Source organism: Loxodonta africana, chromosome 15, assembly GCF_030014295.1.
Source record: "Loxodonta africana isolate mLoxAfr1 chromosome 15, mLoxAfr1.hap2, whole genome shotgun sequence".
NCBI lineage: Eukaryota > Metazoa > Chordata > Mammalia > Proboscidea > Elephantidae > Loxodonta > Loxodonta africana.
In genome coordinates, this window is record NC_087356.1 from 22,977,327 (window position 1) to 23,002,785 (window position 25,459).

Sequence of the window (25,459 nt, forward strand, 5' to 3'; positions counted from 1 at the left end):
TGTTAGTTAGAATTTTGGTAGGTGGGAAGTGGGTGCTGAGGAGGGAGAAGCTCTTCAGGCCAAATGATCGTATGATTTAAAGTTCTCGGATTTGAAAGTATATGGCATATTTGATAAGCACTGAGTAGACTTGTAGAATAATCAGATTGCATCAGTGATCTTGTTTTTTACTGACATTGTTTTTATGGTATGTTATATGTTACAGAAACCCGGGTGGCATAGTGGTTAAATGTTACAGCTGCTAACCAAAAGATCAGCAGTTCGAATCCACCGGGTACTCCTTGGAAACTCTACCGGGCAGTTCTGTCCTATAGGGTCGCTGTGAGTTGGAATCGACTTGACCGCGGTGTTTTTTTTTTTTTTTTTTTTAATATTATGAGCCCTGATGGTGCAAGTGGTTAAGCTCTTGGTTGCTAACTGAAAAGTTGGCGGTTTGAACTCACAAGCTGCTCTGCAGGAGAAAGATGTGGCAGTCTGCTTCCATAAAAATGTGCAGCTTTGGGGACTCTGTGGGGGCAGTTCTGCTCTGTCCTATAGGGTCGCTATGAATCAGAATCACTCGACTGCAATTTTTTTTGTTTAAATATATTTGCTATAGCCTAGGAAACCCTATAGGGCAGTTCTGCTCTCTCCTATATGGTTGCTGTGAGTCAGAATCAACGGCATACAACAACTACTACACACACGCACACACACACACACACACACACATACACATAAACACAAAACCAAACCCATTGCCGTGGAGTCAATTCCGACTCATAGTGATCCTATAGGACAGAGTGAAACTGCCCCATAGAGTTTCCAAGGAGCGCCTGGTAGATTCGAACTGCCGACTTTTTGGTTAGCAGCTGTTGCTCTTAACCACTACACCACCAGAGTTTCCACTATGCCACCAAGGGTTCCAATTCGAATCCACCAGCTGTTCCTTGGAAACCCTACGGGGCAGAATGGACTCAACAGCAAAAGATTTGGTTTGGTTTTGGAATATATATGACTTATACTGACATTCCTTTTTCATGCATATACATATATATAACCCAAAAAACCAAACCCAGTGCCGTTGAGTCGATTCCGACTCATAGCGACCCTATAGAATAAAGTAGAACTGCCCCGTAGTTTCCAAGGAGCGCCTGGCGGATTTGAACTGCCGACCCTTGGGTTAGCAGCTGTAGCACTTAACCACTACGCCGCCAGAGTTTCCATACATATACATATAGGTATGTATATATATGTAATGGAAACTCTGGCGGCGTAGTGGTTAAGAGCTATGGCTGCTAACTGAAAGGTCCGCAGTTGAAATCCACCAGGCGCTCCTTGGAAACTCTATGGGGCAGTTCTACTCTGTTCTATAGGGTCCCTATGAGTTGGTATTGACTTGATGGCAATGGGTTTGGGTTACATATGTAATACATTATATATAAAAACACTGATATATGCATATGTTTGTATGTATATTTACATATATACACATACACATATATACATATACATATATCAGTGTTTTTTAATATATAATCTATTTACATATATACACATATACATACACATATATACATGTATATATAGGAATGTCAGTAAAAGTTATATATATTCCAAAACTAAACCAAATCTGTTGCTGTTGAGTAGGTTCTGCCCTGTAGGGTTTCCAAGGAGTGGCTGGTGGATTCCAACTGCCCACCTTTTGGTTAGCAACTGAGCTCTTAACCACTGCGTCAGCGGGGCTCCAGATATGTATATATAATGTAAGTATATGTGTGTATATATGCACACATTTTTTTTTTAAATCGATGTCTCCAAATTGTCACCTCCCATTTACTACTCAACCTGACTGTGCCATCGTCTCACTTGCCTCCATACCTTTGTCCAAGTTTTTTCTCTATCTCTGATAATTTCGTTCTGTAGGTCGTGTCTGGGTGTCTGTATTTTTGAAAAGCTCTGAAGGTGATTCTGTTGCAAAGACAGAATTGAAAACCATTTCTAGATGCACTAATCCGAGTGCTTGGCACAGAATAGGTCTTTAAGATATGTCTGCTGCCCTAAACTGAAAAAGAAAAGTAACTGTTCAGCAACATCAGTTTCCTGTAGTCACAAGTAGAGATTTAAACCTAGTTTTGCCTTCCTAAGCTCACTGTGTTGCGCCTGTCGTATATTAATGATGTCTGAAGGTAGTAGAGCATTTCCTGTCCAAGCAGCAGTAAAAGCCAGACAGGTTGGATGAGTTGAAATTTCGTTGGCATTAAATCAGCATAGTTACATCATACTAACAGTTCTGCATCCTTGATTTTAGAATCTCAGAAACACTGGGTTTTAGTTTTTAAAATCTAAATGATCCACATTTCATCAATATTGTGAATTAAATAGGCGTTTGTGAGATAGCTTGAAAACCTAACCACCATTTCTGTCATTTTTTCTATGAGAATGTATATTCTGTATATTCACAAATTCCAAGGAGCAGTTCACATCCAATATAGTATAACCTTTTAAAGAGCTTATTTATAAATTGAAGTGTGCATTGAAAGCCACCGGTCAAGATCAAGTCAATTTCCTTAAATTTGTCCTATCTTACCTCAGAAACTGGACTTGGTAAATCCCGAGTGCAGTATTATCGAACATCTCTGATCAACCAGCTTTTGCTGTGTTGCGGAATGAGACCGCCTTACCATCAGATGTTCTGGCAGAGTCTCACTGTTGATGGCTGAGCTCTGGAGTGCACTCTGGACCTGACACTGTGAGGCTCACTAGGCAAGAAAACATGGTTTGTTACCTGGTTTACACTAACTAGTCTGGATTCAATTTGGGTCTTAATTTTAGATTTCATTTACTTGCTACAAAAGCAAAAAAGCAAGTTTGAGGAAGAATTTTATCCAAATTGTGCCTAAAGGTGATTCCATGATTCTCTTTTAGGTTTATGCATTTTCCCATAATCCTGGCTCAAATCCCATACTAGATGGTTTTCTGTTTTTCTCTACCATGAAAGTGTGAACTTATTTGTCTGTTTCTGCTAGAGCAAACTGAGTAATCTTGTGTGAACACAATGTAAATTATAAAGTATTGTACAAGGTAGTTTTCATTATCATAGCCCTTGGTGTGTAATATAGTTTATACTGAAAGTAACAGATATTGCCTCTTCTCTATCAGGCTAAAGTGAGAACGTTGAATTCATGAGTTGCTATATTCCTTTACAGTATTCAGAAATTTCTCTAGGAATACATTTTAAGAAAAATTAGCTGGTCTTGGTTTTTCAGTAAATATTGTGCAAAAATGTAATGAAAGGTGCCATTTTACTCTATTTTGGGACCCAGTAGCTTATCTGCTTTTACTTTATTCAGATTTATTTATATCTTTTAGATTTTGAAAATAATAGTCCAATAGGTCAGAGACCTTGATTCAAAACATCTAAACATTTCTGCTGGTAGCGTAAGAAAATGTTCATTTTGTTTGATTTCAGTGAATGCCAAAAATAACTATTTAACTACAAAAGAAATTACAAACCATTCTTCTATGTTTTCATCTTTGCTTCTGGCACAATCTTCATGTCTTAAAAATAGAGAAAGGGCTTGTATGTACATACTAAGGGGTCAAGCATTCAGTACAAAACCAGAAAACCAAAGATAATGGACCCACATTGTGTCAGTTATACAGAAATGATTTAAGAGCAGAGAGCTCTGGTCCCATTCAAGAAACAATATGAAGAATTCAAATTAAAAGCATTTTTATTTTCAAAGTATCTGAAAAAAAAATGCTATCACTTTGGTTTTTGTGAACAAAGGTTGGAGTGATTTCAGCATTATCCTTAAGCCTGTGTATTCTTCAGGGTTTCTTTTATTTTTATTTTTTCGTCTCCTGCTGTATCTATGCAATTTCTTTAACAATGAAAAAGTTCTTGTACTTGAATAATCAATTTAACTAGTTTTTCTGTTTTTTAATATTTCTTCTCTGACTAGCTGAACATGAATGAATTTATCATTAGATATCCAGGATCAATGTAAAACAGTTGTCAGAGTAGTTTGTGTTAATCATAATTGTTTTGGGCGGCAAATAACAGAAATTTGACTAGCAGCAGGTTAAATAAAAAAGGCATTTATTTTTCTCCTGTAACAGGAAATCTCAGGGGCAAGCAGTCAGTACAGGGCTGATGCAGCTACTCAAGGAAATAGGCTTTTCTGTTATCTTCCTTGTTCATCCTTAGCGTGTGGCTTTTATGCCTGTAGTCACAAGACAGTAGTCTTTCCAGAAACCCCAGCCCTTCTTATATCTTTGGCTACAACTGTGTCACTTGGCTATCCCAAGCTACAAGTAATTTTGGAAATTTGAATAATTTTAACTGAGCATATTGTTGCCCCAAATACAATTGGAGTAATGTTAGTACAGACAAAGAAATGAATGAATATTGATTAAGCAACTAGCGTATCTGGTGTACGATGTCACATGGGAAGAATTAGCATCTGAAAACTATAGGTGTAGTCTCAATAGGAATTGAAAACTCAGATGCCTGCAGAGGCCAGGCACGCAACTATGAGTGAAGTGAGCTCAGTGGAAGATTATAGGGAGTGCTGGTGACTGTGAGATAGAGGGTACGTAGACTCTGCAAAGTAAAAACTAAAGAAGCACTCTGGGCAGATAGCGATCTGTTGCCTTCCAGTTTGTGATGCCTGGTCTAAATCATGGGCAAAAAGAAAGTACATATAAATAAACACAAATAAGTTGGTTAGTTTTACTAAGAAGACTTTAAATAGAAATTATACTTCATTTAGCTAACAGTTTCGTACTGTACATTTTCTAGGTAACTTGATGCTAACTTCTCTACCAACATTTTTGAAATTTTAACTTTTTCCATCAGTTTTTCATTTGGAAGAATTTCAGGCCTACAGAAAAGTTGAAAGAATATATCTCTAAGTTTGGTTAACATTTTGCCACATTCTCTCTATATACCACCTGAGAACAAGAATATTTCTATATACTGTTACCACACTCAAGAAATTTGTAATGGAAACAGTAAATTTTTATATTCCATGTTTAGTTTTACCTGTTTTTTCATAATGTCCTCTTTTAAAAATTCAGGATCTAATCAAGTACTATCTCCTTTCATAGTACTCGAATAAGAGTCTTTAAAGATACTCTTCCTCGAACATTCTTATTCAGATCCCTCTTTGCTTACCAGAAAGTGGTGTGAGTTAACTCTTTGTAGTGAGCCTAGCACAAACCCCTCTGGTTTTGGATTCTGTTAACATATTCCTCCCCTTTGATCAAGCCACCACTGGGGGGCGCTGACCACCCACAGTGGAGTAGCCTTTCTTCTGCAAGGACTTGGCCTTTTCTTCTTTTCCTTTGTTAAAGTTAAGGATTTTCTTCACCTTGCCAAGCTAAGAGGCTTCATCTTCAGGGTGAGTTTGATTCTGCCGGTTATTGTAGCAGATCAAGCCACATGTGAGGAACAGATTTGGGCTGAATTCACAAAATAAGAGTTAAGGCACAACAACCTAGGAAACAAAGGAGGTTTTCTTCTAAAGTTCTTTATCATTAAATGGATTAATAAAGATTTGTATGAGTAGTTGGTTAAACCAGGTTAACCAGGTTGTGGGTTTGTTCAAAATATATAACCTTCTGCGTAGCAAGAGGAGTTCTTTTCTGGTTGCAAGCATTGGATAGACATTTCATACTACATTTAATTAAATCTGTAGCAATCATTACAATAATCAAAAGAATTAATCTAGTTTATAGCACCGTGCAAGCAGAAACCGATGCTGTTTGCTAGCCAACTAAATATACGTAAGAAAGGAGAGCCAGGCATGGGAAGTATGAAATGTAACCAGACAGCTTGCTGGTGAACTTTCTTGATATCCTGTTTTACTTCTCCTGTGGTATTTGTCCAAGTGCAGCAGGAAGTATTGACAGTTACACAAACTCTTCCTGACTGGGCCAAGAGAAAATCAAGAGATATTCTATTATCTAATACCAACTTAACAAGGGATTCTAAAGATTTTTGTTGAGCAGCTATTCCATTTGGAATGTCATCAGTGATTTGAGATATACTAGCAGATAAATTGTGAATAGATTTTTTCAAGCAGAGGGATGCCATAGTTGGTTAAAAGTGCTCAGAGAAACACCCATCCTGTTCCAGTGTTTTGGCTTTTGGACTATGGCGTGGCATAAAATCTCTTTTATTTTGTATGAGGATTTTCAATTCACTGGTCCAATGTGTACTTTCCTTATAGGACCTAGAGTGCATTGACCCACCATTTTCCAACCATTTAAGCGAGGTAATGCCCATGCATAGGGTTCGTCATTTGGGTGTGGTTTTTCTGTTTTATATTATTTTGATCCTCTACATGAAAATACATATCCATAAGAAGTGCAAATTATGCTTTTACTTGTAATAGTATGGGCAAAAATAATAGTCTGGTTGGCTTGCTCAAGCCAAGCTCCTGTCAAAGAGTTATTACAAATGAGCAATTGTCCTATCCTTAAAAAAAAAAAAAAAATTTTTTTTTTTTTTTTTATCCTTAGTGGATTAAAAAGTTTGACGGTAATGGGGGAGGTCTTGTTAAACGGTTTTGGAAGGCTTGAGAACAAGCTTGTCAAGAAATCTATATTTAAGTCTGTTTTCTTTTTGGATGGGTTTATCAGGCTCCCTAGTCATGTTGTTAAATTTTTGAAATATCTGGGCTCATTCTTTTGGGTTAAATTAAAATGCATTTCAAGTATTGTCTAGCTTAAGTTACCTAGAGAGATTTTGCTTTCAAGGTTGACATAAACATAAAAACATTTGTAGAACAAATTCATTTTCATGAATTCCTGGGAATATTAAGACAATTTATATAAGCACTTATTTATCATTAAACTGATCAGAGTAAGTTCTTTGAAGAAATATTATAATCTGATTTGAAGATACCATCCGGAGATAGGAAATTATTACATTTTCATAACCCTATTTTTTGCATGCTCTGTTGGATCCTTTAGAGAAGCAGTTTAGAATAATTTGTCCTTTTTAAAGCCTCGTTGTACTAATCAAAAATGAACAATCCATCTTCTTTGCAGCGCACTTTTCAAGTAGACTAATTTATATCAAAGTTTCTTAGAGTAGCTACTAAAAGCGTAGACCATAAGACAGGCACAAGAAACAGTTTTTCTTGGAAGAAAAAATGAGACTTAAAACAGCCTCATGAAAAACAACAACTGCCAGCTATGGCCTCTAATCTTATACAAGATAGAAACTCAGACACAGCATTCTAGACTAGAGGCAAGCTCTCAGAACAAATAGAAACAGAAAACTATGTAAATTCACCTGTCTGTGAGAATAGGTCAAAATCAGGCTTATACAATACCACACAACACAATCAACCTAGTTCCTTAAAATGTATACAGCAATTCTTTAGTAAGATCAACCCAATTCAACAGAAAAACAGGTTCTATATAAAACTTATTAGGTTGCCAGAGTGTTAGATGGAGGGATATCAGACTCTCTGACAAACCCTGAGCATCAAACAAAAGTTTCCCAGAGGCAAGAAAAGGAAGCAAATGGGAACTCATTTTCCTAAAATGGAAGGAAAAACACAGGAGATGGAAACTCGTTTTCCCAAAGTGATCACTGAAATTCCAAATTACTAATGGTCGAACATGAACTCAAAACCAGCATCCCAGTAGGGGGGAAATCCAGCCTCATTTATCAAGGACACTAAGGATAAGTTGAAACTTTGGTCTCCCAGAGTCAAAATTCCTAGCAGGGAGTCCGTTGCAGGGTTTGGTCAGTGTTTTGTTTCATACTGTGCCTTCATTGCATGTGAATTTTCTTATGACTGGTGGGCAGCCTGTTTTCCTGACCCATCTCATGTCCCAGGTTGTCCTTTCACGGGTGTCTTTCTGTCAGTGGTGAGCACCGTGGAGGCCTTTAAGATATTTGAACCCCGTGCCCACATTTTTTTTTTCCAGCTTAAAAACTGGGATTTCTTTGTAACAACCATATGAAACCTGGTTTTATTCCTTCTGAACCTAATTTATTCTGCCAGCTAGAGATCTAGTTTCTTATTTTAGACCTTAAATATACTAGTCTCTCCAATTGGAAATTACCCAAAAGTGGCCACGGATTTAACAAACTGTCATTAGGAACTCAAAGAAAAATCCAAATACAAACAAGACCTAGACCCATAGTTCTTGACCATGTAGTGAGCCAGAATTCCACTAGGAAAATCAGTTGCTTTCTTGGATTCAGCATACCCCACATTGAGCACTGCTGGGGCCAATTTAAAGGACATTTCAGACAAAGGCTTATTAGCCATCCTTTTTGGAAAGAATGGGAGTTTGGAAAGAGTACTGTCAGAAGAACAAGAGAGCAGAGAAGGATGCAAAGGAGTTGGAGCCAGGAATGGTGCAGATCAGGCAGGAGCTGAATTTTGGCATTGCAGTTTCTTATTTTGCTTGGTCAGTTTGCTAACGATATACAGCAGGGAAGCTGTTTTACTGTCTTGATGTCTTTTAGAAGCTGCTGAATACCAATTATGATAGGCATCCCGTTGAGACTGTTTAATTACAGAGCCTCTGTTTTCTAATTTACTGCACAGACAAACCAAAAGGTCAAAGACCCCAAAAGTTGCCACTGATTTTCCAAACTGCCTCTGGTAAGATTATGCCAGCCAGACAAGAACACACATGTTAAGAGGCCGAATTGCTTGTTTATATAATGAGCAGGAGTCCTGGAGGGCGTCTCCAAGTTACCTTCAAACCTGGCATTTCCCATATTTCCAGTAGACAGACAAAATATGCACATTCACAGAACAGAAAAGCCTATTTTCACTAGTGATTTGAGATGGAATCTTATACTAAATTCTCATATGTCTTTGAAACTATTTCTGGACTTTCTATTTTGTTCCACTAGTCTGCCTCTTTACCCACCAATACTATACTGTTTTAATTATAGAGACTTTATAGTATGCTTTACTGTTTTTTTTTTTTTTTTTTTTTACTATATTATAGGACTAGTCTCTGTCTTCATTGCTCCAGAACCCATTTCTGTAATCTCAGAGTTTTCCTGGTTATTCTTGCATTATTTCCCTATGAAATCTAGAACCAGCTTTTCTAGCTCCTGGGATAGGGGGGATGAATAAACCTTATTTTTATTGGGATTGCATTAAATTTATGTATAAATTTAGGAACAATTGAGATATTTTTGATATTGAGTCATTATATCCAAGAACACATGGGTTTGCCATGAGTCAGAATTGACTCACTGCAACTGGTTTTTTTTTTTTTTCTCCTTTAGTCCAGGAACAAGTTTGCTTTCGTGCCCTTAAGGACTGTTTTAGCTTTTTCTCATAAGCTTTTACTCATTTCTTGTACAGTTTATTCCCAAGTTCATTATCTGTTTGTTGCTATTGTAAATGGTTTTTTTCCTTCCATTATACTTACTTGCTTGTTATTTTTTGTATGTATGAAGGTGATTGATTTTGTCTGTTAATTTCAGACTACTGACCCTTTTATTTTATAATTTAGTTTTATTATTGATCCCTTATTTTCCAAAGATGATATTAACATATTATGTGTCTCTCATGACACTAGATAAATCCTCCAATATAGTGTCTAATATTAGGGTGATAGAAGGTTTTTTTTTTTTTTGCTTTGCTCTAGACCTGAATGGGAATTTCTATAATCTTTTTCCATAAGTAAGATGCTGAGTTTAGGACTGAAGTATATATATTTTACATTGTTAAGGAATCAGTTCCTTTTTATTGAGTATTCTCTATTGGGAATGTTGAATTTTGTAAAAGGATTTTTTATAACTTGTGTTGCTAATCATATGATTTCCCTTTTATATTAATATGTTGAATTATATTAGTGGTTTTCCTAATATCAAGCCATCCTTATATTCCTGGAATAAACCCAACTTGGTCATGATTATGTCTTAGGTTATGTTTGCTAAAATTTTCTTTATAACATTAATATGCATAAGTGAGATTGGTCTTTTTTTTTTTTTTTTAATGTTCCCTTTGTTAAGTCCATAAAGAATTTGGAAGTGTTTCTTATTTTCTGTGTTCTGGAAAAATTTATGTAGCATTGGGATTATCTAGTCTTTGAAGGTTTGATAGAATTTTCATGTGAAATCATGAAAATGGGCCTGATTTTTTTTTTAGAATAGTTTTCTGATAACTTTATTTCTTTTATTGATATTGGTCAGTTTAAAATTTTATCTCTACTTGTGTCAATTTTGGTAGATTTGGAAATTATTCATTTTATTCAATTTTCAAATTCATTTGTATAGAATTTGCAAAGTAGTGTCTTAAGATTATTTTGAACTTCTTATTGAAAAATAACACTCACATAGAAAAAATCCATAAATTGTAATTGTTCAGTCTTGTGATTTTAAAAATCTCCTGTATTTTCAATGGCTATTTCTCCCTTGTCATTTCTTATGTTATCTTTTGGGTTTTCTCTTCACCCCACTTCTTCCTTTTTTTTTTTTTTTAAGGTAGATAGGGGTTTGTGTATCTTGTTGATTTTTTTCCCCCAAAGAACTAGCATTTTTTTTAATTATTGCCTTTTTTTCTGTTTTCTGCCTAAATGCAGCCACATGAGCATACACAGATGAAACCAGTAGCAGAGGTGCCCAGCTAATTGACAGAATCATGAGAAATAATAGAGGTCCCTATGAGTTGGGATCCACTTGACAGCAATGGGTTTTTGTTTTAAGCCAATAGATTTAGGGGTGGGTTGTTACATAGCAGTAGATAACTTATACAGTATCTTGTCATTTAGTTTTGATTTCTGAGATTTTGTGTTCTCTTATTTCTTTACTAACTTTGTCAACTCTTATTTTATCTCTTTTTGATATTAGTCCATTTCTGACCTAAATTTTTGCATTTCTGACTTGAAGTAAATTTTTTTTATATTTGCGAATACTTGTGTAAGGATATTTAATTCCACATAGGGTATTCTGCTTTGTGCCTGTGTTTTGGAGAGAATTCTCATCAGATGAAATGTTTTGGTTTTCATTTCAACTTTCTTTTTTAGTAGCTTTGTATAGATGTTGTCTGTTCTGTTCCTTTGAAATGTCTTAATATTCTTGGACCAGCAGTAATAGGTATTTGTAGACAGGGGAGAGGGTTTGGGGTGGTTTGCTAGATTTCTTAGTTCAAAACTCCTCTCTTCTGTTGGCATAATATACTTTCTTTTATCAATGGTGCCTTTTGAGGGGGGATGGTAGGGAGAAATTATTATATCTTCTATTCTTAAATGATTCTTTTGTTTCTGCAGGGCGCTTAATTTCCATCTCTTGGGTTTTTTCCCCCATCTGCCACAAAATCTCCAAAAGAGGAATCTCTCCTCCAAGTTTTCACCTTCTTGCTCTGAAGTGGTACCTTTTCTGAGATTGCTACCCATGGATCCACATATTTTTAAGTCTCTTGTTTTTGAAGAGACCTCTGAAATGCTGGAACTGAGATGATTTTCGTGTTTCTCACTCAAGGTGTGATTTACTCTTTCTGGGAGTGACGTCACCTGTGCTCCACTGCCCCTAAGTTCCTACTCCCTCTTTCTTCTGTACAGTTGCCATTTGACTTTTTCTGCTTTAGCATATGTTCTGGAGCTTGTTCTTCTGGATTTGGTGTTTCTTTCCCCTCTCACATGTAAATTAAAGTTTGTAGTAATCTCTGTCTCCTAGTTGTGCTTTAGATATAGGGTACAGGTGGTATTGCTTGCTCTGTTTGTTGATCTCTGATTTTTTGAAGAATGTGTGGTGAGATTAGAATTTAGATGCCTGCAATGAATCTCCCAATGTGTTTGTTTGTTGTACTGTGGTGGCTTGCATATTGCTGTGATGCTGGGAGCTATGCCACGGTATTTCATATATCAGCAGGCTCACCTGTGGTGGATGGGTTTCAGCTGAGCTTCCAGGCTAAGATGGACTAGGAAGAAGGACCTGGCAGTCTACTTCTGAAAAAATTTGGCCAGTGAAAACCTTATGAATAGCAACAGAACATTGTCTGATATGGTACTGGAAGATGTGCCCCTCAGGTTGGAAGGCACCCAAAAGATGACGGGTGAAGAGCTACCTCCTCAAAGTACAGTCCATTTTAATGATGTGAATGGAGTCAAGCTTTCGGGGCCTTCATTTGCCGATGTGGCATGACTCAAAATGAGAAGAAAAAGCAGCAAACATCTATTAATAATCAAAACATGGAAGGTACAAAGTATGAAACCAGGAAAATTTGAAATAATCAGAAAAGAAGTAGAACGCATATAGATATTCTAGCTGAAATGTACTGGTATTGGCCATTTTGAACCAGAAACTCATATGGTCTGCTATGCTGAGAAAGACAAATTGAAGAGGAATGGCATTGCATTCATCGTCAAAAAGAACATTTCAAGATCTATCCTGATACACAGTGCTGTCAGTGATAGGAAAATATTCCTACGCCTACAAGGGCAACCAGTTAATATGACTATTATTCAAATTTAAGTACCAACCACTAAGGCCAAACATGAATAAATTAAATATTTTTACCAACTTCTACAGTCTGAAATTGATCAAACATATAGTCAAGATGCATTGATAATTACTGGTGATTGGAATACGAGAGTTGAAAACGAAGAAGGAACAGTAGTTGGGAAATACGGCCTCGGTGATAGAAACGATGCCAGAGATTACATGATAGAATTTGCAAGACCAACAGTTTCTTCACTGCAAATGTCTTTTTTTCAACAACATAAACAGTGACTATACACATGGACCTTGCCGGATGGAATACACAGGAAATAAAATCTGTGGAAAGAGATGATAGAGAAGCTCAATATCATCAGTCAGAGCAAGGCCAGGGGCCAGCTGTGGAACAGACCATCAATTGCTCATATACTAGTACAAGTTGAAGCAGAAACAAAATTCGAACAAGCCCACGAGAGCCAAAGCATGACCTTGAGTATATCCCACCTGAATTTAGAGATGATCTCAAGAATAGCTTTGATATATTGAACACTACTGACTGAAGACCAGACAGGTTGTAGAGTGACATCAAGGACATGATACATAAAGAAAGCAAGAGGTCATTAAAAAGATGGGAAAGAAAGAAAAGACCCAAATGGATTTCAGAAGAGACTCTGAAACTTGCTCTTGAACGTCAGATAGCTAAAGCAAAAGGAAGAAATGGTGAAGTAAAAGAACTGAACAGAAGATTTCAAAGGGTGGCTTGAGAAGACAAAGTAAAGTATTATAATGACATGTGCAGAGAGCTGGAGATAAAAACCAAAAGGGAAGAACATGCTTGGCATTTCTCAAGCTGAAAGAACTGAAGAAAAACTTAAAGACTTGAGTTGCATTGGTGAAGGATTCTATGGGGAAAGTATTAAATGATGCAGGAAATATCAAAAGAAGATAGAATACACAGAGTCAGTATTCCAAAAGAATTGGTCAATGTTCAGCCATTTCAGGAGGTAGCATATGATCAGGAACCAATGGTACTGAAGGAAGAAGTCCAAGCTGCACTGAAGGCATTGACAAAAAATAAGGCTCTGGGAATTGATGGAATACCAACTGGGATGTTTCAACAAATGGATGCAGCGCTGGAAGTCCTCACTCGTTTATATCAAGAAATTTGGAAGACAATTATCTGGCCAAATGGCTGGAAGAGATCCATATTTATGCCAGTTCCCAAGAAAGGTGGTCCAACTGAATGAATCCCAGCCTGCAGGGTGCTGGTTCCACTGGATCAGGTCTGGCAACTCCTCGTTGCTTCTGAACTGCCTCTCCCTCCCCCTGCCTTCTGAACCGCCTCTCCCTCCTCTTGCCTTCTGAACATCCTCTCCCTCACCCTGCTGCTCAGTCTGATTTCTCAACTTTGCCTTTGATATTCAGGGCTCCTAGATTGTCATATATAATTGATTCACTTGTTTTTTTTGGTCTTTGTTATAAGAGAGACCACAGGAAGCATCTGACTATTCTGCCATATTGGCCCTGCCCTCAGTAGTATAATGTTAAGAGAAAAAGTGGCTCTGGAATCGGATTCCTTGGGTTCAAATCCTGGCCCTACAGCTCATTGTAAATTCGAGTAGTTACTTAACCTCTCTGCATTTTATTTCTCATGTATAAAATGAAGATAATAGTATCTTCCTTAGAGGTTCTAGTGAGGATTAAAAAAGATAATATATGATAAATATAGAAAGTGCCTTGCTCTTAATGAATAATTACTATTAGAAAGTGCCTTGGTCTTAATAAATGATTGCTATTATATGAGAATATATTGTCTATTCACTTTGCACAAGAAGCAGTGAGAGGCTATCATATAAAGCAGGTCATCCAGTTTTTAAAATAATCTATTTGGAAGTACTAGTGCCTATCCTGAAATTAAAATAAGTTTTATTGATCACTTATTAAATCTTTAAGCTTCCCATTGAGAAAGCATAAATGGTCATTTGTAGCTTACTCACATTTAGAGGTATGGTTTAAAAGGGACGTTATAGCTAAATGCCTGAGTGCTAACTAATTTCAGTAACTCTTCCAAGCAATGTTTGGTATTCTGTGGAGATTCACAGCTTGAAATGAAATTACCCTGCTGTGGAATCACGTATCCACCAGAGGTCACATTATGCTTTTATACAGTGAACCCACGAGAGCTGGAACTCAATGGGACTGCCTTGTTTTTTCGAGATCTTGCAAGTTTTCTGCCTTTGGCAGGGTGTAGTTTTACAACTTTTCTATCGCTTCTTCTGGTAGAAAATACATGAGTTTTCCATCTCTGACAGATTTCCACCTTTCACAGGTTCCAGCTTTCCCAGGTTTTATAGTATTATTTAAACTATCTTTTTTCTTGCTAATGTCAGTGAAGCCTACTTCAAAGAAAGACTGAGATGGGAAAAGTCCATTGTGGCTTCCTGTAAAAATATACTTTAAATAGAAAGAGAGAAACCCAAACTGTACTATTACAGAGATCATCCTTATATGTCATGGTTTTATATTTGACAGTTTATTACTCCGCTGGCTAGAAAATCAATTTGTATTATTAAAGTTGCCGTGAGAGCTTAAAGTACCCAAGTTAGATCTAGAAACTTCTTACTGTCAGCCACAGAATAATTTGCATTTCTTAAAATTATTTCTGAATGACTACATGTAGGTGGTTAAGAGCTTGGTTGGTAACCAAAAGGTTGGCAGTTCAAACCCACCAGCTGCTCTTTGGAAACCCCATGGGGCAGTTCTACTCTGTCCTATAAGGTCGCTGTAAGTCAGAATTGACTTAATGGCAATGGGTACATGTAGGTGTAGAGTCCTATATGAATATTTTTCTCAAAAGCGTCATTTATTCTTATTAATAAGATTGTGGATTTCGAGTATTACCTACTCGAAGAGTGACCTACTGTACTTCTCAAATAATGTGCCCGTGTAAATAACATGACCACACATATAACACTCACAGAGTCCTTAGGGAAATAACACATGAGGGGGTTGCTCAGTTGGCAAAAAAAAAAACAAAAAGTATGAAGTGTGAGTTGTTTGTGTAAAAATCCAGTAATTAAATTTTCTAGGCCTCAGTTTCCAAATATGTAAAATGTGAACAATAGCTATGGCAATATTGTGAATCTCAATATTTAAGAAAGGTCTGTGCAAATGATAAGGTGAGCTATCAGATAACTGCTATTGTTTTTGGCCCACTGAGGGAAAGGCACATTAAGGAACGGAATATGGGAACCTCTAAATTCCTATCTTATCTCTTCTGATAGAATAGATTATTAGTTTATATTTATGTTCGTGAACTAGCTCCTGTGGCTAGTAACAGATATATATTAAATGGACTATCTTTAAGATATTTAGAAAATCTAAAAATTAACTTTATTAGGGTGGAAAATTCACTTAATGGGGAACTCATTCCCTTGTGATGCTAGATGTTACCCATTTTATATATTCACAGCCCTAAATGTGGAACAGCAATCTTGTTTAAAAAAAAAAAAAGAGTACTCGAGAGTCCCTGGGTGGTGCGACAGTTAAATGCTCAACTACTAGCTGAAGGGTTGGTGGTTCGAATCTACCCAGAGGTGCCTCAGAAATAGGCCTGGCAATCTGCTCCCAAGAGGTCGCAGCCTTGAACATCCTTTAGAGCGGTTCTACTCTGTATACATGGGTCGCCACGAGTTGGAATCAACTTAACGGCAACTAACAAAACGACATTTACTGAAAACTTCATCTTTTCTGGCTAAGCTACCAAAAAAGAAAAAAAATCGAATCCTAGCATTTTCACATTTTTTGTAAGTTTTTACAGAACTAATGGGTTTAATTGAATGTATGTGTTGGTGTAGTCTGCTTTTTCTGAAAATTTTATTGTGATGTGGATGATACCATAGTTCAAGTGTTAAGAAAGTAACGAAGAGATGGGCCAGTAATTACGGTGTTAAGTAAAGTTGATGCTCAAAATGTTTTCATTATGTATGAGTCACAAATTAAAAAGGTAATCTTAACCATTGTGTTTAAAATTTTATGAATTTTAGTGGTAAGAGTCCCCACTAAAGATGTATCTTGAATGGAAGCCATCATACAAGGGTTTGGGATTTGTTAGATGCCAAGGTTGAGTCTTGGCTCTGCCATATATTCTTTTATGACTTTGGGTAGGTCCCTCAATCTCTGAGTTGTTTTCCTTATCTATTAAATGAAGATAGTCATTTCAATATATAGTTATTGAATGAGTGATAGATTTCATAGCTAGCCAACTGATCTCAGAAATTTTTTTTTTTTTTTTTAATGAGGTGGCATTTTGAAATTTTAACTTTTTTTCCCCTAGATAACAGACAAGAGAGTGTCCAGGAGACATGCCATTCTCGAGGTGGTGGGTGGTCAGCTTCGAATCAAACCGGTAAGTATGTTAATTTATCGTGTGTTACCCCTTTCAGCTCCTGATTAGAGAGAGGTGTTTATTTTCTAAGGTTATGGAAATAGGGAATTAATGTTAGATTATATCCTTCTCATTGCCAGAAGATAATTGGAAAGTAAAGATCTAGGCTATTTAAATTACCTATTTTCTTATGGGCACTTCTACGTTTCCATGGTTATAATTTCAATGAAAGATGATTACCAGTTCATGTTTATATTATCATTTTCGTCATACCAGGATGTTACAAATAAGATCCTATAAGAAATCCCAGCTCTTTAATGGTTGATTTTTGTGGGTGGGGTAGGGGCCAAAGTCACTTAAGTGTTACAAGGTTGAATTTTAACAAATTACTATACTTTTGTGTATAAAGATGCATATTTCTAAAAGTTAGAACTTGTTGAACTTCAGGGTTTTAAAAATAATTTAACTTTGAACATTTCTGTTGAGGCTAGAACTTTAATGCTTGCTCGCTATGGGTCGAAACTGGCTCATAGCGACCCTAGAGAATGAAATACGTGTATAAGGGGCCATTTATTTTGGACTAGATGGTGGTGGTAAAATTATTATCAGGCAACTAAATTGATTAATTTATTTATAACATTCTTGCATCTATTTGTATTTTTATCTTATATGTAGTAGTTCTTTATTTTATACAGATAGTACCTCCTTTCACTATTCTATGCTGAGCTGTTCCCAAATTTGTCAAGTGTCCTTTTAACTCTAGTATTGGAAACATGTTTAAATAAAGCTTAATTTATCTCATTTTAATTTTGAGTGAATATTTTTGAAAAGGCTTCGGTCTCACATTCTTAGTCTCCAATTGTCTTCATGTTTTGAAAAGTGTCGATGTTTATAGCCAGCAGTCCTGTGGGAGACCCTTTATTTCCCATCAGTTATTTATCTTTGGTTGCTCTCCAACTGTCTTATTCTTCTCACATGAAACGTATACATCTTAGGCTCCTTGACTATAGAAACTCCTGACTTGTCTTTATATCCCTGGTACCTAGTATATAGTAAATATCTGATGAATGCCTGAATAAATGCTGCAGTGAGAACTGTATATGGCATTTTTAGGATTGGAGACTGTGATGGTTAAGGTTATGTGTCAACTTGGCTAGGCCATGATTCTCAGTGGTTTGGCAGATATTGTGTAATCATCCTCCATTTTCTGATCTGATGTGAGCAGCCAGTCAGTTGAAAGAGAGGTTTCCTTGGGGGTGTGGTCTGCATGCAACGTATATATGGCTCTTCAGGGAAAGCTTGCGCTCTCTTGATCCTGCATTCGATTCTGCATTTGTCTCATCATCCTCTGACCTCTGGTTCTATTTAGATGCACTTCTCTAAAACTCAGGTTAATGAAAGGAGGAACTTATAGCGAGTACTTAATTTTTTGTAATTAAACATTTAAGTAAACCTTAATGATTGGATTTCTAGTTATTTTTGATACCAAAGCAAAGAATGTCAGCTCCTGCAATAAGTTTATGGACTTTTCTAGATTTGTATTGTTAATATTCCAATCCTACTGAAAACTATGTATGCAGATGTCACAGAAAGTAAACCAATAAACCAATAAAATAATGCTTATTATTTCGTTTATAAGGACAGACTCTTGTAACTCCTCTTGTTTTCTTGCAGCTTTGCTTTTGCTCCAAATGACATTGGAAAAATTTATAGTATTAGAATAGTTGTAAATCATGAAAAGTTGTAAATTATGAAATGAATCATTTTAATAACTCAGCACATTTATATCTGAGCACATTAATCAACTGAATTGTGAACAACTGAATAAATATCAGATTTTCTCTTTATCGCCCTTATTTACTCAATGCCGAAAAGAAACCATTCTTATAATAAAATTTACATAGCACTAAAATTTTTATATATCAAAAATAGGCCATTAGGAAGCTATCATTTATACTAATGCATGAATATTTCAAAACCTTATTTACATTTTTCCTCATTGTTAATCAAAGACGTTTATACTTTAAAGATTAGAATGTTTTCCAAATTGGCTGAATAAAGGTACTTAACTGGAGTTGTGTCTATACCTTGATGAAGAGTATTCAGATATATTTTGAACTTCTGTGGCTATTCAAAAGAGTAGTAATAATCTAAATTAAATATACGGAAATTAAACGTTATTTTATTAATGGAAAATCCTCTTTTTGAGGATTTTATTTATCCAGTATTTCGTGGTCAGATTTCTGTGTGGGCATTTAGGAATGGTCAGTTAAAAGAAGACATCTTTTAGAAAACATTCTTTACTCTCACTTGGTCTTTATTTAGATCATAAAACAAGTATATGAAGTCAAAAAGTGTCTGCAAATACAGTATTGGAAACCCTGGTGGCATAGTGGTTAAGTGCTACAGCTGCCAACCAAAAGGTCGGCAGTTTGAATCCACCAGGTGCTCCTTGGAAACTCTATGGAGCAGTTCTATTCTGCCCTTTAGGGTCGCTATGAGTCGGAATCGACTTGACAGCAGTGGGTTTTGGTTTAATACAATATTAGAAGTCAGAGCAAAAATTCCCACTAAAATTATAGATATAAAACTAAAATTTTGCATTAAGGTTTATTTAAATTGTACCTCTGTTTATATTTTTAAATATTATTTAGTACAGTTTTATGAACTTACTAGTAAGTGTGATCTTATGGACATGGAAGAACGGTAAATGCTTTTTACCCTTTACTCGATACCATTGTTTTTGACAACTCAGAATGTCAAAGCCCTCTGGAGAGTGTATGATTCTACACAGCAAGTTTAGAATGGGAACTGGAACCCTATGTAAGTTCTTGGCACCGTACGTAGAATTTTTTTTTTCATTGTCATTGGATGCTGTTTTCTTTAAAACAATTTCTTGAAGTTACAACTGATTATTGATCTATCTTAACATAGCTGAGATAGAAGTTCAAAACTCAGACTCATTTATGTGGAAATGTGATTTGGACCAGAGCTGGCAATGTGTGTTAGTGACGAAGAGAACTTCCACCCCCTGCCCCAATAAATGGGACAGTTAGTTATTTGTTTGGGAAAAAAATACATTAGACCTCTACCTCAAACTATACCCAGAAGTTAATTCCAGGTAGATTAAATGCAAAAGTCAAAACTATAAAACGGTTAGAAAATAAGACAGGGAAAAAACCTGTATGACCTTAGGGCAAGGTAGGGTTTTAAAACAAGATATGAGAAGCAGAAATCATAAAGGAAAGATTGAAAGTAGTCAGTTATATTAAATTTAAGAACTGTTGTTTATCAAAAGACACTGATGAAAATGAAAAGTAAAACAGGGAGAAGATACTAAAAAAACATAATTGACAAAGAATTGATACCTAAAATATATAGTACCTTCCTTCGTTCAATGAGAACAAGATAACAATTCAGTAGAAAAATGGACTGAAGACTCCAGTGGTGCCTTGCAGAAGTTGAAACCTGACTGGTTAATAAATATGCTCAAAAGGTTCTCAGCCTCCTTATTAAGTGGAGAAATGCAAATGAAACTACAGTGAATTATGACTTTACACCCATCAAATTTGCAAAAATTAAAAAGGTCAAACAATTTCAAGTGTTGGTGAGGATATAGAACAACTGGAATAGTTACATACTGTGAGTGGGAGCTTAAATGGTACAGCTACTTTGGGAGATAGTTTGATATTATTTTCTAAAGATGAAGGCATATGTTTCCTACAAGCCAGCCTATTACACACGTGAACCAAGAGATATGCACAAGAATCTCCATAGCAACATTATTTATAATGACAAAAAGTACAAGCAACATAAATTTTCATTAACAGTAGAATTGATGCATGTACTGTGGTATATTCATATAGTGGCATACCCCAGCAGTGAAAACGAATAAATTATAGTGAAAACGTTAAAAAAAAATAAAATCAGTAATATGATATTAAATGATAAAGGCAAGCATATACATATACACACGTACACGCATACAGTATAGCTCCATTTATATAAAATTAAAAATCCTGCAATAAATGATATGCTTTTGGTCATAAAGTTTGGGGGTGAAACCATGAAGAAAAGCAAGGAAGCAATAAACACAAAAACCAGGATAATAGTTACCTCCAAGGGGACTGAAAATAGAGAATGGGATAGGAAAGGGCTCTCAGGGGACTGCAAAGGTAATGGTAGTTTTCTCTTTTCTTAGACTGGGTGGTCGACCCATACATAGTACTTTATGTGTGTTAGGTCCCAAAAACTATTATGAACATTTACAACATGAAAAAGGTGTAAAGGGTGGTACAATATACTGAAGTATGCCAAATAACCAAACACTGGAAGATATGAAAAAGTGTTGTATTTATTTTTAAGGAAATGCACAACTCTAATATCAGAATTTGATTGCTATTTTAGAAAATATTTAATTGGATTTTTAATCTTATTCCAAGGATTACTATATTTGCATTATACCAGTTGAAGGAAAGCTGCTCCTTGGGCTTGGCACTATATATATATATATATATATCCTTTGCTTTATATAATCCTTGATTTCTTGTTATAGTTTTCAATAAAATACATATCCCCTTGAAATAGATTTATTCATTTACTCAGCTACTTATTGTAGCTTTACCTGCAAGGTAGTCGATATTCAACTATTTCAAGAGGTGGCTTATAATCAGGAACCGATGGTACTAAAGGAAGAAGTCCAAGGTGCTCTGAAGGCTTTGGCAGAAAGCAAGGCTCCAGGAGTTGATGGAATATCCGTTGAGATGTTTCAACAAACAGATGCAGCACTGGAGGTCCTCACTCGTCTATGCCAAGAAATATGGAAGACAGCTTCCTGGCCAACTGACTGGAAGAGATCCATATTTATGCCTATTCCCAAGAAAGGTGATCCAACCGAATGTGGAAATTATAGAACAATATCATTAATATCACGCACAAGCAAAATTTTGCTGAAGATCATTCAAAAACGGCTGCAGCAGTATATCGACAGGGAACTGCCAGAAATTCAGGCTGGTTTCAGAAGAGGATGTGGAGCCAGGGATATCGTTGCTGATGTCAGATGGATCCTGGCTGAATGCAGAGAATACCAGAAGGATGTTTACCTGTGTTTTATTGACTATTCAAAGGCATTCGACTGTGTGGATCATAACAAACTATGGATAACACTGCAAAGAATGGGAATTCCAGAACACTTAATTGTGCTCACGAGGAACCTTTACATAGATCAAGAGGCAGTTGTTCGTACAGAACAAGGGGATGCTGATTGGTTTAAAGTCAGGAAAGGTGTGCGTCAGGGTTGTATTCTTTCACCATACCTATTCAATCTGTATGCTGAACAAATAATCTGAGAAGCTGGACTATATGAAGAAGAACGGGGCATCAAGATTGGAGGAAGACTCATTAGCAACCTGCGTTATGCAGATGACATAACCTTGCTTGCTGAAAGTGAAGAGGACTTGAAGCACTTACTAATGAAGATCAAAGACCACAGCCTTCAGTGTGGATTACACCTCAACATAAAGAAAACAAAAATCCTCACAACTGGACCAATGAGCAACATCATGATAAATGGAGAAAAGATTGAAGTTGTCAAGGATTTCATTTTACTTGGATCCACGATCAACAGTCAAGAAATCAGAAGACGCATTGCATTGGGCAAATCTTCTGCAAAGGACCTCTTCCAAGTGTTGAAGAGCAATGATGTCACCCTGAAGACTAAGGTGCGCCTGACCCAAGCCATGGTATTTCCAGTCACATCATATGCATGTGAAAGCTGGACAATGAATAAGGAAGGCCAAAGAAGAGTTGACGCCTTTGAACTGTGGTGTTGGCAAAGAATATTGAATATACTATGGACTGCCAAAAGAACGAACAAATCTGTCCTGGAAGAAGTGCTGCCAGAATGCTCCTTAGAGGTATGTTGGACATGTTGTGAGGAGGGATCAGTCCCTGGAGAAGGACATCATGCTTGGCAGAGTACAGGGTCAGTGGAAAAGAGGAAGACCCTCAACAAGGTGGATTGACACAGTGGCTGTAACAATGAGCTCAAGCATAACAACGATTGTAAGGATGGCTCAGGACCGGGCAGTGTTTAGTTCTGTTGTGCATAGGGTCGCTATGCGTTGGAACTGACTCGACGCCGCCTAACACCAACGACAACAACCCGCAAGGTACAATTTAGAGAAATTTGAAAAAATCCTAAAACTGGCTTTAATTGTTAATAGAAGTTTTAAAATCTTGAAAATAATAAGAATGAAAAGAACAAGTGACTTCCAGTTCATTCATTTTATCTTAGTGAGTGTTGTTAGTTGCAGTCGAGTCAGCTCCAACTGTACGTATAACAGAACGAAATGTTATCTGGTCTTGTGCCATCTTAATGACTGTTGGTATGACTCCCTTGTTTTGGCTATTGTGTTAATCCATCTTTTTGAGACTTCCCTCATTTTTGCTGACCCTTTATCAGACATGATATACTTTTCCAGTGATTGGTCTTCCCTGATGGCATATCCAAAGCAAGCAAGCTGAAGTCTCGCCATCCTCACTTCTAAGTAGCATTCTCTTTGTATTTCTTCCAAGACTGATTTGTTTTGCTGGCAGCCCACTGTATATTTAATATTCTTTGCCAACACCATAATTTAAAGGCATCAATTCTTCCTGTCTTCCTTTTTCATTTTCCAGCTTTCCCATGCATACAAGGCAATTGCAAATGCCATGGCTTATGTCAGACGCATCATTAAAATGACATCTTTGCTTTTTAGAAAGAGGTCTTTTACTCAGTGAAATACATTTTGATTTCTTAACTGCTGCTTCATGTACACTGATTGTTGATTCAGGTAGAATGAAACCGTTGACATCAGTTTTTTATCCATTTATCATGATGTTGTTTGCTTGTCCAGTTGTGAGGATTTGTTTTGTTTTCCTCACGTTCAGGCATAATCCATAATGAAGTATGTATGTAGTCTTTGACTTCATCACTAAGTTCTTCAAGTTGTCTTCATTTTCAGCAAGCAAGGTTGTGTCATCTGCCTATTGCAGGTTGTTAGGGAGTCTTTCTCCTGTCTACGCAGTGTTCTTCATCGTGTAGTTAGCTTCTCAGATAACTTATTTGTCATACAGATTGAATAAATGAGGTGAAAGAATACAACTGTATTCTCTAGTCAGTCACAAATTCCTTGATCTGCTAAAGCAAGTTATACATAAAATTATAATAAAATGTTTGAAAGGGAAGTTTTAGTTTAAAAGCTTTGCAAAATTATGTAAATGAATATACCAAATGTTTTGTTATGATGGTCCCTTCTGTATGTTATGTATCCCAAAGTAAGCTTAAATGATTGAAATGTTTTTCTGCTTTCTTTGGTGTTGGACATGTAGACCAGCCATCATGTAAAGAAGCAGCTGTGACGATGATGGTGGCGTGAAGTTATGGCAATTACCAACTCGTACATCTGAATTCGGTGAATTTCTGCCTTCCCCCCCCTCTAATATTGCCTCTTTAAAAAAAAGACTTTAGTTCTTAGCAGTTCTTGGAAATAGTTCATGAGGACATGATGTTAGCTCATGAAGAGTTGATGCGAGCTTTTTTATGTGTTATTTAAATTTAATCTGCAGCCTTCTATCAGCAGGAGAAAATGCATCATAAGAGCAAACTGATGAAGTTCTCTGTAAATGACTGAACCTCCAGTGGTTGGTCATGCCCTTGGGGTGAATCCATGGCTGTCATTGCTCTTCGTACATTTTCATAAAATTTATTCTCTTTGATTCGTAGATGATTCAAGGAATAGTTCTAAAACTACACATAAATTGCAAAAGACCTTTGTTTCTGGTATTGATCCATCAAAGTACACATCTTTGGATGATTTTATTTTGTTTTGTTGTGCAACAAGTCTCAAGCTGTGATTGTTTTTCTTCTCATGAAATTGCATTTATACTCTTAAAATATCTCTCCAATACTATAATAGCCTTTCCTTGATTCATTTTTGTCTTTTAAGTAATGCTTTCAAAACTGAAAGAAAAAAAAAAAACCTGAAAATAAGGAGAGCTTTTTGGGGGGAGGGGTACACATCAATCTTACTTTAATATTTAATGATACTGTAAAAGAAAATCGATTTGTGTTTTAGTTCCATTTCTTTGGGGTTAATTCGTCCTTTGCACCCTTCTAAAGTTATAGATTAATTTATTTACGTTCACTTTTATAATTCCGTGGATGTGTTGAAAGGCGCACACCCACACTATACCTCTCAGATAGGTAGCTTATATCATTTATTTGTTGTGGGTTTGGGTTTGCCAATGTTTTGTCTGCTCTTGTCTGCTTTTATAATCAAAGTTAAACTAGGCTCATTGAAGAAATTGGGCAGCGTTCCCTCTTTTTTCCTGGTTCTAGAAGAGTTTGAATATTCAGAAAAATCTTTATATCCACTTGGGTCTGGTTTGGGGAGGAGTTGGGAAGATTTTTAATTATTCATTATATTTTTAAAAATTATAAGTCTAACCCATTTCTCCTTTTCGTTTTTGTAATCAAATACTATGTAGACTAGCCAAACACACGCATACACATACACACCCAAACATATGTCCTTTTTTTTTTTTTTTTTTTTTGAGTCAGTTTGTGCTTATTCTTTAATCGTTGGTTTTGGCCATGTTTAAGGTCCCTGGGAGGT

General features: G+C 36.3%; 1 protein-coding gene across 5 annotated transcripts in view; it reads left to right on the forward strand.

Moving 5' to 3' along the window:
* APLF (aprataxin and PNKP like factor) overlaps window positions 1-25,459 on the forward strand; it is a 130,719-nt gene that overhangs the window by 14,513 nt on the left and 90,747 nt on the right. For all 5 annotated transcript variants that reach the window (XM_064268671.1, XM_064268668.1, XM_064268672.1 and 2 more), the window contains exon 2: window positions 16,752-16,823. In XM_064268671.1, coding sequence (XP_064124741.1) covers window positions 16,780-16,823 — 44 coding nt within the window. In that variant the 5' untranslated portion in view covers window positions 16,752-16,779. The remainder of the gene's footprint in view (window positions 1-16,751; window positions 16,824-25,459) is intronic.